Raw genomic sequence first — 12,479 nt, 5'->3', positions numbered from 1 at the left:
AGACCTCCCATCAGACAAGAGCTCAATTAGTTCAGAAGTGCATCTCGCCCCCACCGGGGTACCCACTTGGGAGGCAAAGTAACCTGCTGCACCCCCTGCTCACAGCACACAGCCTCCAGGGTTGTGGGACCCCTAGCCACACACAGGAGGTGTCCTGCCTGAGAACTGGGCCCCTCTGCGTCAAGCCGCTGTTCTGGGGTGCACTGGGTGGAGGGTGATGGCCCGGGCCGGCCTGACTCGGCTTCCCACTCAGCTCCAACACTCACTGGACATGAGGGTTTCGGGTTGTTTTTTTTTCACTGTGGTAAAATACATGTAACATAAAATGTGCCATTCTGATCATTGTAAATTGAACAATTCAGTGGCATTAAGTACATTCCTCATGATGTTGTGCAATTAACACCACTGTCTAGTTTCAAAACTAGTCCCCCCAGACTGAGACCCTTTACCCATCACTCTCATCCCTCCTTCCCTCCCCTGGCCCCTAGCAAACACCGACCTGCTTTGGCCTGTTCTGGAATTTCATATAAATGGAATTGACCAATATGGTATCTGGCTTCCTTTGCTCAGCATCGTGTTTTCAAGGTTCGTCCATGAGGCAGCCTGAGCCGGCCCTTCATTCTTCTTTAGGGTTGAATAGCACTTCCTCGTGCCGGTGGACTGAATCTTGGTGTCCTTCATCTGTTGATGGGCACGGGGTTGTTTCTGCTTTTGGTCACTGCGCACCTGCTGCAGAGAACATGGGTGTGCAATGTTGTTTAAAGGTCTGTCTTCAAGTCTTTGGGGTGCAAGCCTCTGAGTGGATGGCGATTCTGCATTCAGTTTTTTGAGAAACTGCCAGGCTGTTTTTCAACGAGGCTGCACCACTTCAGTGACATGGCCATGAGATTTGAGCCAGGCCCTGGCAGCCTTCGGAGAAGGCAATGGCACCCTACTCCAGTACTCTTGCCTGGAAAATCCCATGGACGGAGGAGCCTGGCAGGCTGCAGTCCACGGGGTCGCTAAGGGTCGGACACAACTGAGCGACTTCACTTTCACTTTTCACTTTCATGCATTGGAGAAGGAAATGGCAACCCACTCCAGTGTTCTTGCCTGGAGAATCCCAGGGACGGGGGAGCCTGGTGGGCTGCTGTCTATGGGGTAGCACAGAGTCGGACACGACTGAAGCGACTTAGCAGCAGCAGCAGCAGCTGGCAGCCTTTGACTTTCCCGTGCATTACATGGGAACCATCGCCTCTCTCTCTAGGGTGTGTGAGGAAGGGAGAGGAAGGGAGGTGTGTTCATCGCCTGGAAGGCCCTCCGCACAAGGCCCTGATGCGGGGGCCACAGACCCTGTGCACCAGCAGCGTGCAAGCCTCTCCTTGAACCTGCCAGCCTGGTGCCCCCAGTGGACGCTGTGGCCCCCTTGGCCAATGAAACCATGAACATCAGAGCTCCTTTAGGGGGTGACGGCAATGCCTCAGTCACTGCATTTGGTGTATAGAGTAGATGCTCTAGAAACACTGACTTGAGGGGTGATCTCTGATTTCCATGACACCCCAGCAAGGTAGAAACTATTATCTCTATTTTACAAAATCTCACCCAGGTGACTTCAAAAGTCCCCCAGCCAGAGGACAGAGCTGGGACTCTGTCACAGGCCCACCTGACTCTTGAGTGCAGGGCTGAAGTGTTCCAGTCTGCAGGTGGCTCACTGCATGCGGGTGTCCAGCCAGGAGGATGGAAGGGGTAAATCTCCAGTCCCCACTTCCCCTCGACGGGCACCTTGAGTTCAGCACGGAGGTGCTGCGAGTTCTAGTGGAGGACTGGACAGGTCCTGGGGGTACCACCCCGCTCCAGTCCTACCCGGGGGGCTCCCACACTGGTGACATGCACAGCTTGTTTCTGATGCAGGAGTAGGTGGCGACCAGACCCAGGCCTGCCTCCCTGGTCAGGGCCCCCAGAGCGGTCCAGACACGTGGTAGTCCAGCCTCTGCAGGAGGAATCCAGGGGAGAAGGCAGCAGAGAGCAGCCTCGAAGCAAGGGCGCAAGCCTGCTCCACCCACCTCGCCCCTTCCGGTCCGCCCGCCCCGCCCACCATGGTTTGCCCCGCCCCGTCCCCGCCCACACCAGGCCTTCCCGTCCCGCCCACAGCGGGTCTGCCCCGCCCCTGCCCGCGCGGAGCAAGCCGGCATTTCCTCGGAAAGTGGCCTGTTTTGCGGAGGTGGACGGCAGCCTGGTCCTCACGGTAATTGACTGCTCTCTAATCAAATTGATTTCCATTCCAAGGCAGCCTGCGGCCCCTCCGTTCCAGGAACAGTATTTTGAGCACAGATGTATAATCAAACGGCAGAAGCAGAGGGCACCCCGGGCCTCGCTGCCAATCGAATAAAAGCTAAATGGCCCGAGCTTTTAGGCCTAATCACTTCTGTGTTCCCGCTTGGGGTGGGTCTGCCGCAAAGCCGGCTGGATCACGCGCCCGGCTTATCTGAATTTCAGCACCACCGGTCGGGCGGGTTGGAGTGATCCGCTTTTTCTCGCAGGCGGGACGCCTTGCAGAGGCCCCGTCCTCCCTCTGCGCTGCCAGCTGCCGGGCACTTGCTTCCACACCGCTGGCCAGCTTCCCCGCCGCTTCTCCGTCTCAGAGGCGCCTCTCTAGGCCCTACACCAGGGTAGATGTGGAGCAATCTGGGGAAGGAGGCCAGGGGGGTGAGAGCTCCCTGCAGGAGCCCTGGATGGGGCAGGTGGGGGTCCTGACGCCCAGTGACTGCCCAGGGCCTGACATGGACCCCCAGCACAGAGCTCTGCTCACCTCTGCAGACCCGGTACCCCTGCAGCCAGTCTTTGAGCCCAGAGGGAGCCTTATCAGCAATGCCCCAGGGTGTGTGTGGGGGGTCTGGCTTCACCTTCCACCTCCTGCCTCCCACCCGTCCTCTTCCTCACCTTGTGCCTTCAAGGGTCTGATTTCACCCCCACTTGGGTGGCAAGCCCGTCCAAGGCCCAGAGCCCCTCCCCCACACAAGATTAGAGTCTGCTTTGGCCTGGGGGTGCCCCTCCCGCCCAGCTCCCCACGCCATGCTCCTCAGCAGGGATGGGTGCTCTTGAGTTAGGGACCTCCTGGAACTGATGGGGCCCTGGGGGCAGGATGCCGGGGGTCTTGGGCTCCTGTCCTTCCCTGCCCCGCCAGAGGGAGGCTCAGGGTCCACGGTTCTGTAACGGAGGCTGTGTTGCCTCCAAACACCCCTGCCCACCACACTTCCTCCATCCTGACCCTTGGCCAAGGGAGGCCCCAGGCGCCTTCCCCGGGGCTTCAGCTCCAATTCCAGACGGCCGAGGACCCCCTTTGTGGTGGGGGTGAGGTTCGGGCCATGCATGCCTCTGACTGATTGGAGAGGTGGATGGATGGATAGGGGGCACCTGGTGGTGGGAATAGCCGGACCACCCTTTGTGAGTCCTGGCTGAGCCCATCTGAACTTCGAGCCCAGGGACACTCCCTCTACTCCGCCAGGGGCGCTGCCCCAGTGGCAGGGGCAGGGAGGCCGGCGCCAGGCAGGCGCCTGGTTCATACCCTGCCAGCTGTGCCCAGGTGACTTCCTAAACTTCTCTGCGCCTCGGTTTCCCCATCTGAAAAATGGGGCTGTAGTTGGATCGCCTCCCAGGACCATGGTGGGACTCCTGTGAGGCCCTGGGTGGACACTGTCTGGCAGAGGTCAGCTGGGGTTAGTGAGGCATGCTGGACAGACAGCTCAGGAAGGCGACCCAAACCGCAGGTCCTTGGGGGTCAAGAGCCCCACCCCTGCACTGTCCCCAGGGAGGCTGCCCAGGAACTCCCGCCCAGAGGCCAACTTGAGCACCTGCCACTGAGGTGACCTCCTCCCCCCACCCCAAGAGCAGCCTCCCAGCTGGGCACATGACCTTTCCCCCTGCCCCTGCTCCGGAGAAGGGCGGCCAGGGGTCTGAGTGGGGTGAGGGCCACAGAGCCAGATGCCCCTAGTTGAGGGGCGGGCGGGGCTTCCAGCAGGCGTGGCCTGTTTGGGGCGCTGGTGCGGGGCACCCCAGAACTTCCTGGGTCAGGAGAGCTGCCTCCTGGCGCCCCAGCTGCCCTTCTTGTGGGGCCCAATGTAGTCTGGACACTGCCCGCCCTCAGGAAGCCAGAGGGGCAGACGTGGCTCCTCCCCAGGGCCGCTCTGTCCTTACCTGATGGAACCAGGACAGAGCTACACACCTAGGGGCTCCCCTCATGGAGCGGGGGGATGAGGCCCAGGGCAGGCAGGCTCTGCCCCAGGCCCTCGTCAAGGCCTCCCTCTCAACCTCCCCACTCCTGACACCACCCTCCCCTCCCCCAGAATCAGCCAGCTTTTCCTGGAAATCGGGGCCTCTCCGCCCTCCCTGAGAGGCAATGTGCCATCCGCCTCCCAGCTCCCAGTCTGTCTGGGGCTGTTAGTCAGTTAGGGTCCCGGGAGGCTGGGCAGCTCCTCTGCTGGGCGAGGCCTGCGTCCTGAGGGCGGGGTGGGAGTCCCGGGCCAGCGCCCATGGCCACTCCCCCGCCCTGCCCTCACTCCCCTCGGTGCGCCCCAATCTCAAACTTGCAGGGGGGCCCCGCCTTTGCAAGGGGCCCTGGGGCTGGCGGGGCGGGGACCTCCGATCAAGAAGAGCCTACCCACCCTGGCCCACCCAGAACAGCTTCCTTCAGCCTCCGCTATCGCTGAGCCCCTCCCCCAGGCCGAGCCCGGAAGGACGGACAGACCAGGGCGGCCTGGGCCTGGCCTTGTGGGGCCACCTGGAGTGAAGGTCATCCCCACCCCGACCCCAGACTCCTCAGGCCCCCTCCCAGCCCCAGCTCTGAGGCTGGCTACAGACACCCCAGGGAAGCCCCGGGGAGAGGGTCCTGTGGTCTGACGCCCACCTCCGTCACAGCAGGAGTCCTGTCTGCGCCGTGTCCCCAGACCCGCCTTCCGCGTGTCCCCCAGCCCCATGTGCCCGACCTGTGTGGCACAAAAGATCTCGGAGCTGGGTGCCCCCCTGGGTAGCCCGGGAGGGGGCAGTGTCCCCCCTGCCCTGCCCGACCTCCCTTCCAGGCCTGGGCCCTAACCCTCTACCATCTGCCCGCCCCGTTCTCCTTCCCTTGACAGGCGAATACCCCCAGCGGCCCCTTGACCGCCATCTGCGTCCACTTCCCAGTGGACCCTCCTGGCCAGATGGAATGGACCCAACACAGAACCACAACTGACCACCCAGGCCTCCTCTGCCACAGCAGACAGGCCTGGACACCCTCCCGCACCACTGGGATGCCTTGAGGGAGCGGTGATGGTCTTTCAGGGCCAGGAAGGACACACCCACAGTGTCCACCCGGATCCGGAGCGGGCCGGTCACCCCTCTGTGGCAGCGTGATCCAGGGCGCCCCTCCCCCACGGCTTAGCCCCCCACCCCCACCCCCACCCCCGGGCTCCGACCCTTTGTTCCGGAGGACAAAGGGCTCCTGGCTGAGCTCCGGGTCCTGCTGACGTCGCACCCACTTCCAGGACAGGACAAAGGGGTGGGATGCAAAGGTTCTGATGCCTCAGCCAGTTTCTGTGGAGGCTGCAAGGGCAGGGAGGCCGGTTGAAGGACAGAGGCTGGGGAGGACAGAGCCCGGCCGGTAGATGCTGGATCTCATCCTGCGGGGAACCCAGAGGCTCACCCGGGGTGGGGGCTGGGCTGGACAGCTCAAACCAGAACGTGGCAGGACTCCTGGGTTCAGAGCAGAGCCCTTCCTCACAGTACCGCCCCCAGCCCCGGCCTCAGCTGTCCCTGCTACCGGGGGCATGGGGCTGCCTGAGTGGGGGCCTTCGAGGGGTACAGTCTGTGGCCCAGAGATCAGGTGTCTCCGTCAGCCCAGGTGGGTGACCTGGAATTTGCTGATCCCGCAGTTTTGAGGTCCTGGGCAGGAGGGGCAAGGGCTTGTAGCGGCCAAGCTGATGGGTGAGCAGAGCTGAAAACCAGATCCCACAGAAGTGCTCACCCCCCAGGGCTGGGTGCGGGGTGGGGCAGGCAAGCCGGGCTCCTCCTGGGCCTGTCTCTGACCAGGCTCCCGGGCATTGATGAGAGGACTGCGGGGTAGCCCCTCCAAGAGGCCCATCTGGAAACCACGTCCACCCACGTTAGCCCTTGTGCCTGCTCCACCCTGGCCATGGCTCCAGGGGACCCTGCCCCCTTTAGGGAATGTCACTCCAAGCAGACTTACAGACCCCTGCCTTCTCCAGACCCCTCCTCTCCGTACCTACCCACCCCGTGTTGGGGGGCAGTTTCAAGATAAACAGATGAGTAAATAAATCCATCCATGGCAGGGTTTCCCAGGTGGCTCAGTGGTAAAGAATCTGCCTGCAATGCAAGAGAAGCAAGTTTAATCAGTGGAGAAGATCCCCTGGAGAAGGAAATGGCAACTCACTCCAGTATTCTTGCCTAGGGAAATCCTGTGGGCAGAGGAGCCTGGAGGGTTACAGTCCATGAGGTTGAAAAGAGTTGGACACGACTGAGTGGCTAAACAACAGCAGCTTGGGCAGAACAATTGCTACAAAGCCTGAGAAAGGGGAGAGGCCAGGGGTGCCTTTAGAAAGCCAACCGTGGCCCCTCTGGACAAGACCCTCCAAGGACAGAAGAAGTGAGGAGCCCACCACCTAGATGTCTGAGCATGAGTCGCACGTGAGAACCTGAGAACTGATTGAAGTCCGTGGGACAAACAGATGCACAACCTTACCCGCTGGAGCCCAAAAAGGTCCTTGTCGGTATAGCAGTGGAGTGAAGGGTGGACAGAGCTGCCACGCTTGAATCTGCGAACCAGCCCTGGGGAAACTGGAGGGATGGCTCCAGAGATGCTCAGGGGATGGAGCCTGGGGCTCTCGGACCAGCGACCCGCTCCGCCCACTTGTAATTCCCACTTCGTCCAGCTGGGGGCGGACCTGGCCCAGGAGCAGAGGAGGGGAAGGGCCGGGTGGGAGGCAGCTGCACGCCTGGGGGGGCAGGCAGGTGAGCCAGGCGCCCCAGTTTGCAGACAATGAAAGGGAGAGCCCCCTCAATTCACCAGGAGCTCAGGCGCCCCCCCGCCCCAGGCACGGGACCGCCCCCCACCGACATCCTGCCCACCAGCCCCCTTCCCTTCTAAGACACTGGGGGCAGGGAGAAGGGGACCAGGTGTGGACAATGGGCAGTGAGCCTGGGGATGGCCCCTTCTCCCACCCAGGGCTCCCGGGTCCTGAGGGTGCCCCTCCTGGGACGGCTGATTGCCCTGCCTCCAACAAACCCATGCCCTCCCTGGCTTCTCCCAACCCCACAGAGGAGCCAAGTGCAGGCAACTTGGGTTTGAACTGACTTTATTATTCTGTAAATGTGAATTTTACAAAGCGCTTTACAATGAACGATCACATCCTTTTGTTTGTAACGGATTTCCACTTCCTGGATCGGCTCTGAGCACACTGCAAGCCCTCTGGGTCCTGGTCGCTGGCGGACGTAGTCGTGTCCTCTGAGTTATGATAGGGTGTCAGCCGTGGCGAAAAAGCAACAGTCTGAATTCTGCCAAGTAGCAGCACGAAAGAGAGGGAGGCGCAGGAGGAACAAACAGAGGTTTCCTCCTTCTTTAAAAAAAAAAAAAAAAAAAAACAAGAAGAAAAAAAAAAAAGCCAGTCTCTTCTGAGGCTGAAATGGAACTCAGTGTTACTGTGAAACAGGCCTCCTATACAGCACAGGACAATTTATGTATTGATTTTTAACAGTCGTGAGTTACAGTACTACTTAACCCCTCCACGGACTCTTTAACAACAACCGTCTCCTTTGCAAAAGTCTCTTTCTTTTCCCCAAACAGTCCGTCCAAAGGATGAATGGTCTATTTGCACCCAATGCCATTCAAATGTTCAAGTCAAAAATATTTATACGGTTTATATTTAGTTTTTATTATTTTTTGTCTGCTAAAAATAGTATTGCAAGTTTTGGCTTCTTTTGACATAAAAATGACAACCATGTGCAAAACGCTAACGAAGAAGCGCTGATCAGAATCCAAGCGGGGTGTCCAATCTGAATGCTTTAGACAGATGCTGCATCAGATTCCTTCTCGTTCTTCTCAAAGAAACAGAACAAAACAAACGAACAAAAACCAAAAACCCTTGCCAGGTTAGAAACACCTTGTACCGAGCCCCCCCACCCCCACCCCTGCCCCCCACCACGGTCTCTGGCCGCTGGCGGGCGACACGCCTGGAGCTGGCTGGCTGACATAATGACAGACGTCTGCAGCAGCAACATTCAGAAACAGTAGTTAAAGCTCAAGACGGCTCTGAGCTTTCAGTTCTGTGTTTAGGATTTACTGCTGGCAGAGAGGCAGGCAGAGGTTTTCTCTGAGTTTTCAGGTGGTTAATGGGCCATAGGCCTTTTTCGACTTGCAGCAGAGTGTTTCCATAAAGATAACCCGGTGGAGGGGAATCTAAGCCGTCCACGGCTGGGGGTGGCACGCACCCAACCCACGCTGGGAGGTTCCGGCCATCACATGGGGACAGAGTCAGGGCCGGAACTGAGCAGGCTGCTCCCAGGCTGAGCCCCTGCTTTCCTCCTTCCTCCCAGCAGAAAGGCCGCCGAGGAATGAGTTTTCATGGAGGAGAAACACGCCCGGCTCCTGGGTCCCCAGCACCCGGACAGCGGTTTTGGGGCCGCAGGCCGCACGCCCAGAGGCCTCTCCCCTTGCCTCTGGTCCACATTCAAGGGCAGGGTAAGACGATCGCATCAAGTGCAAGGCTAAGCAACCACAGAGAACTCTGGGTGAGACCAGACAGTGCAGAAAGCAAGACAGGTTTCAAGTACCGAGGCCGCCGGCCAACCGGCCGGGCGGACAGGCAGCCCCACCGAGCTCACAGTATCTGTCACATCACGGTTCCTTCTCCTGGACCTTTGCACTCGTCCCAGCTGCCTCCCGGGGCCCAGCCCGGCCACCGGGGAGGGCAGGGGTGGGGGGCGGCCGCGGAGCCCAGGCGGGCTGCCCGCCATGGCCGCTGGGACTGGCCCAGTCCTTCTCTCTCCGAAAGGCGCTGATAGACTTAGCTCTATGTAGACTCTATGTAGTATATGCGTATTGCTAATAGTCAAGCTTAGGGATAAAGGTGCGGTTATCTCATAAATACTGAGTGGCTTGTCTCTCGGTCTACAGGGGTCGGGTGTGGAGGGTCACGCTCACAGGACAGGAATTAGTCGTCTTGTAAACAGAGGAGGGAAGGGTCTGGTTCTCCTAATTGGTTTTCCTTGGGAAAAATGATCAAAAGATGCTAAGGCACTCTGGAAGGCCCCCCCTGAGCCCAGGCCCGCCGCCGCCGCCCGCCCCGCGGAACATTCCGGACGCGGCGGGGGGAGCACCCCGGCAGATACAATCATCAGCCACGCCCGTCTGCAAACGCTCCGCCCCACGTCCACCGCGGGACACATTAGTGCAAAACGCTCGGCCTGGCCCGTCCGGAGCGCAGGAAGAGTTCAGCAGCCATTCACATTAGATTCTTATTAAAGTTTCACCTGCAGCTCTAGCCTTCCTTACCCAGAACAACAAAACAGACGGCGACTATGACAATTAAAGAACAGAGGTCATGAGACATTGTGCTGGCCTGAGCAGCAGTCAGGCCTTCTCTGGGAGGCCGGCGCCCCTCCCGGTCCTGACCTCGGGGCCGGGGGCCGGGGGGTGGCCACCGGGCCCACATTGGAGTGGGGGTCAAGAGGAGAGAGCAAAGCCCTTCTGTCCACAGCCAGGGCGGGCAGCCGGCCCCCGAGGGTCCCCAGGAGATAGTTGGATAAAAGTGCAAACATGGGGTGTCGGCCGACGATGGGGGCTCTGGTAGGGTGGTGGAGTCCGCCTCACCCGCCCCCACCCCACCCCCACCTAGGGGCTGTGGCCTCCTCCCAACTCCAGGAGGACTTGGTCCTGGTCCCTGGTGGGCTGTGGGCTGTGCCAGCTCGCCCCCCCCGCCGCCCCTCCCCAGGCCTGAGACGGAAGAGGCCCACCTCTGGGCCACATGGTCGGCCTGAAGCCCCAGCAGGAAGGAGCCGCAGCCCCTGGGGCAGAGACAGGCAGGCGAAGGGGCTGAGGTCAGCTCCCATGTGCCCACCCTGGGTCCTCCTAGCCCAGCCCGTGGCCATCAGACCTCTGCAGAGAGCAGGCCACATGTCTGGCCTGGCTGGAAGAAGCACCCCTCGCTCCCCCCACACCAAGGTCTCCTCCAAGGGCCCTCCACGAGGGAGCGCAGCAGTCAGCAGGACGAGGAGCCTGGGGTTGGGGGGGGGCAGTGCCGAAGCCCCTCTCCCATGATGCCCCCCTCCCAGCTGGGACATGCAAGAGGCTAGGGGTGGCTCAGCTTTGTGGGCTGGCGGGGGTGGGGGGGGTGGGTCACACCTGCCTGGCAGGGGTGGGGGGAAAGGGAAGGCAGAGTGCAGGGAGTAGGGCTGGGGTGGGGGGCCTCTGGCCATGCCTGGGGGCCACCTGGGACTAGGTGGGGGGCGGCCCCTTGGTGTCTGGATGGGAGCACTTGGGACAGCCTGTGCCCCTTCCCTCAAACAGCAATGAAACTTCACAGTGAGCTTTCCAGCCTCAAACCAACAAAGCCCTTGGCCCCCAACCCCCGTCAACACCCTCTGCCCTGAAGCATTCCAGAACCTCTGCGCCTGCAAACCGCCTCCGCTCAGGCCTGTGCCCAGTGCCCACCTACCCATAGCCTCGGAGGTCCGTGCACCCTGGGCCTCTGAGCACATGTGGGGAGCCCAGCGCCCACCTGGCCCCCAGTTCCCTTCCTCCTCACCCTGGCTGCCCTTCCACAGGGGTGAGTGGGGCCCAGCCTGGGGTCTGGGACACAGACCCCCCCAGAGCCGAGGTGGGTCGGGGCAGGGACACCCCAGCCTCTCTTAATTTTTTTTTGTTCTTTTGTGTCTGAAAGTTTCCAAACCAAATATGAAATAGATCTGAATTAAGACGAAAACGAATAAACAAGCAAACATAAACCCAACGTGGCTGAGGGCTGCGAGGGCTGCACCACGGGCAGTGGCCCCACCCCACGGGGCAGCGGGCGGCCAGGCAGGAACCAGGGGGTGCTGGGCGGCCCGGGCCCTGGGTCCCAGGTGGACTGAGGGTCCGTGGAGCTGCGGGGGTCAGGCCCTGGGGCGCAGGGCAGGAGAGCAGACACAGCCAAGACCACTTCCTCTCACACACATGGACTAGCACAGCCCACCGCGGAGCCGTCACCACCGCCCTTGCACACACACACACACACACACACACACACACACACACACGCATGCTCTGCACACACACACCCACACCCCACACACACGGTGGACCTGGCAGACCTGCTCCCCCAGTCTCAGGAAGAAGGTAAAACGGGGATTTGGCCCCTGGGGGCCTAGCCCTGGCCCGTAGCCCCAGAGGGGTGGGGGGGTCCCCGTCCCCAGGCGTGAGGACCGAGGACCCCAAAGCGCGTGTTCCCACCCCACAGGCCCCCGGCCTCATCCCGGGCAGGGGGAGGGAGGGGGGGGTGGGAGGCCGGCAGAGCCAGGCACCGGGGCCTGGGGGCCTCTCACCCCCTCCCCACGCGGGGGAAGAGGAGCTACAACTTGGAGACTAACCTCTCGAATATCAAAAAGGAGCCCCTGGGACCTTTCTCGCAACTAGGTCGCCAGTGGCCTAATCGGTTTACAGTATAACGAATGCATTTGTTTCCTTCATAAATTTTAAATACAAGCAGAATAAAAATCACATTTTTTTCAGGCAACAGTAGCAGTTCAGTAGGTAAGTGGCTTGATCACATTTGTCTGTATTAGTAACGCATGCAAGCAGCTTCCGTACCCGCCTGGGCGCCGGTCCGCCTGGGGCTCCTCCCTACAAGGGCCCCGCGTACGGGCCTTCCGGTCTCCTCCCCGGGGCCGGCGTGGCGGGCCGGCTGCTGCTGGCGCTGCCCTGCTCGAAGGGCTGCGGGGGGCTCTGGCCATCGGCGGGCAGCGGCTCGGGCGCGGCCACCTCCTGGATGACCGAGCCGGCCCCGTCGGCCTCCTCGCCGGCCTCGAAGGCGGGGTTGGCGGAGGCGGCCAGGTCGACGTTCACGGCGTCAGTTCTCAGGGCCACGATGGCGGCGGCCTCGCCCCGCCGCTCGGCGTAGATGCGCTGCTCGAACACCTGCGCGGCGGCCGGCGGGAACTCGGGGTCCAGGGGCGCGCCGGCCGCCGAGGAGCCCATGACCGTGCGGTACATCTCCACGCCCTCGGGCAGCATGGACTTGATCTTGGGCAGCCAGCGCTTGCGCACGCGGCGGGCGTTGGTACACATGTCCGCGGCGATGACGTTCATCTCGCTCTCCTTGAAGCTGGGGGCGAAGTTCTGACAGTACACTGCAAGGACAGGGCGGCAGGGCAGGGTGAGCGGCCACCCACCCGCAGGAATCCCAGGACCCCACCCTCCGCCTCCCCAGGGGCCTTGGGGCGGGGCGTGCTCTGGGCTGGAGCAGCCACTCTGGCCA

The 12,479-nt window shown here is 61.3% G+C and overlaps 1 protein-coding gene and 1 long non-coding RNA gene across 6 annotated transcripts in view; one reads left to right on the top strand and one right to left on the bottom strand.

Moving 5' to 3' along the window:
- Positions 1-2,032: 2,032 nt before the first annotated feature.
- LOC147362344 (uncharacterized) lies at positions 2,033-7,393 on the top strand. Its single transcript, XR_015135719.1, has 2 exons — positions 2,033-2,224; positions 6,422-7,393. It is a non-coding gene; the product is annotated as an uncharacterized LOC147362344 (long non-coding RNA).
- Positions 7,309-12,479, bottom strand: part of NACC2 (NACC family member 2) — an 83,802-nt gene continuing 78,631 nt past the window's right edge. For all 5 annotated transcript variants that reach the window (XM_086323418.1, XM_086323417.1, XM_086323416.1 and 2 more), the window contains one exon: positions 7,309-12,351. In XM_086323418.1, the coding sequence (XP_086179544.1) occupies positions 11,846-12,351 (506 nt within the window). In that variant the 3' untranslated portion in view covers positions 7,309-11,845. The remainder of the gene's footprint in view (positions 12,352-12,479) is intronic.

Source organism: Bos grunniens, chromosome 11 (genome assembly GCF_055505025.1).
Source record: "Bos grunniens cultivar Pamir isolate PY7600 chromosome 11, Bosgru_T2T1.0, whole genome shotgun sequence".
In the NCBI taxonomy this organism is placed as follows: domain Eukaryota; kingdom Metazoa; phylum Chordata; class Mammalia; order Artiodactyla; family Bovidae; genus Bos; species Bos grunniens.
The sequence above is the reverse complement of the archived record's forward strand: the minus strand, read 5'-3'. Positions and strand labels throughout refer to the sequence as shown.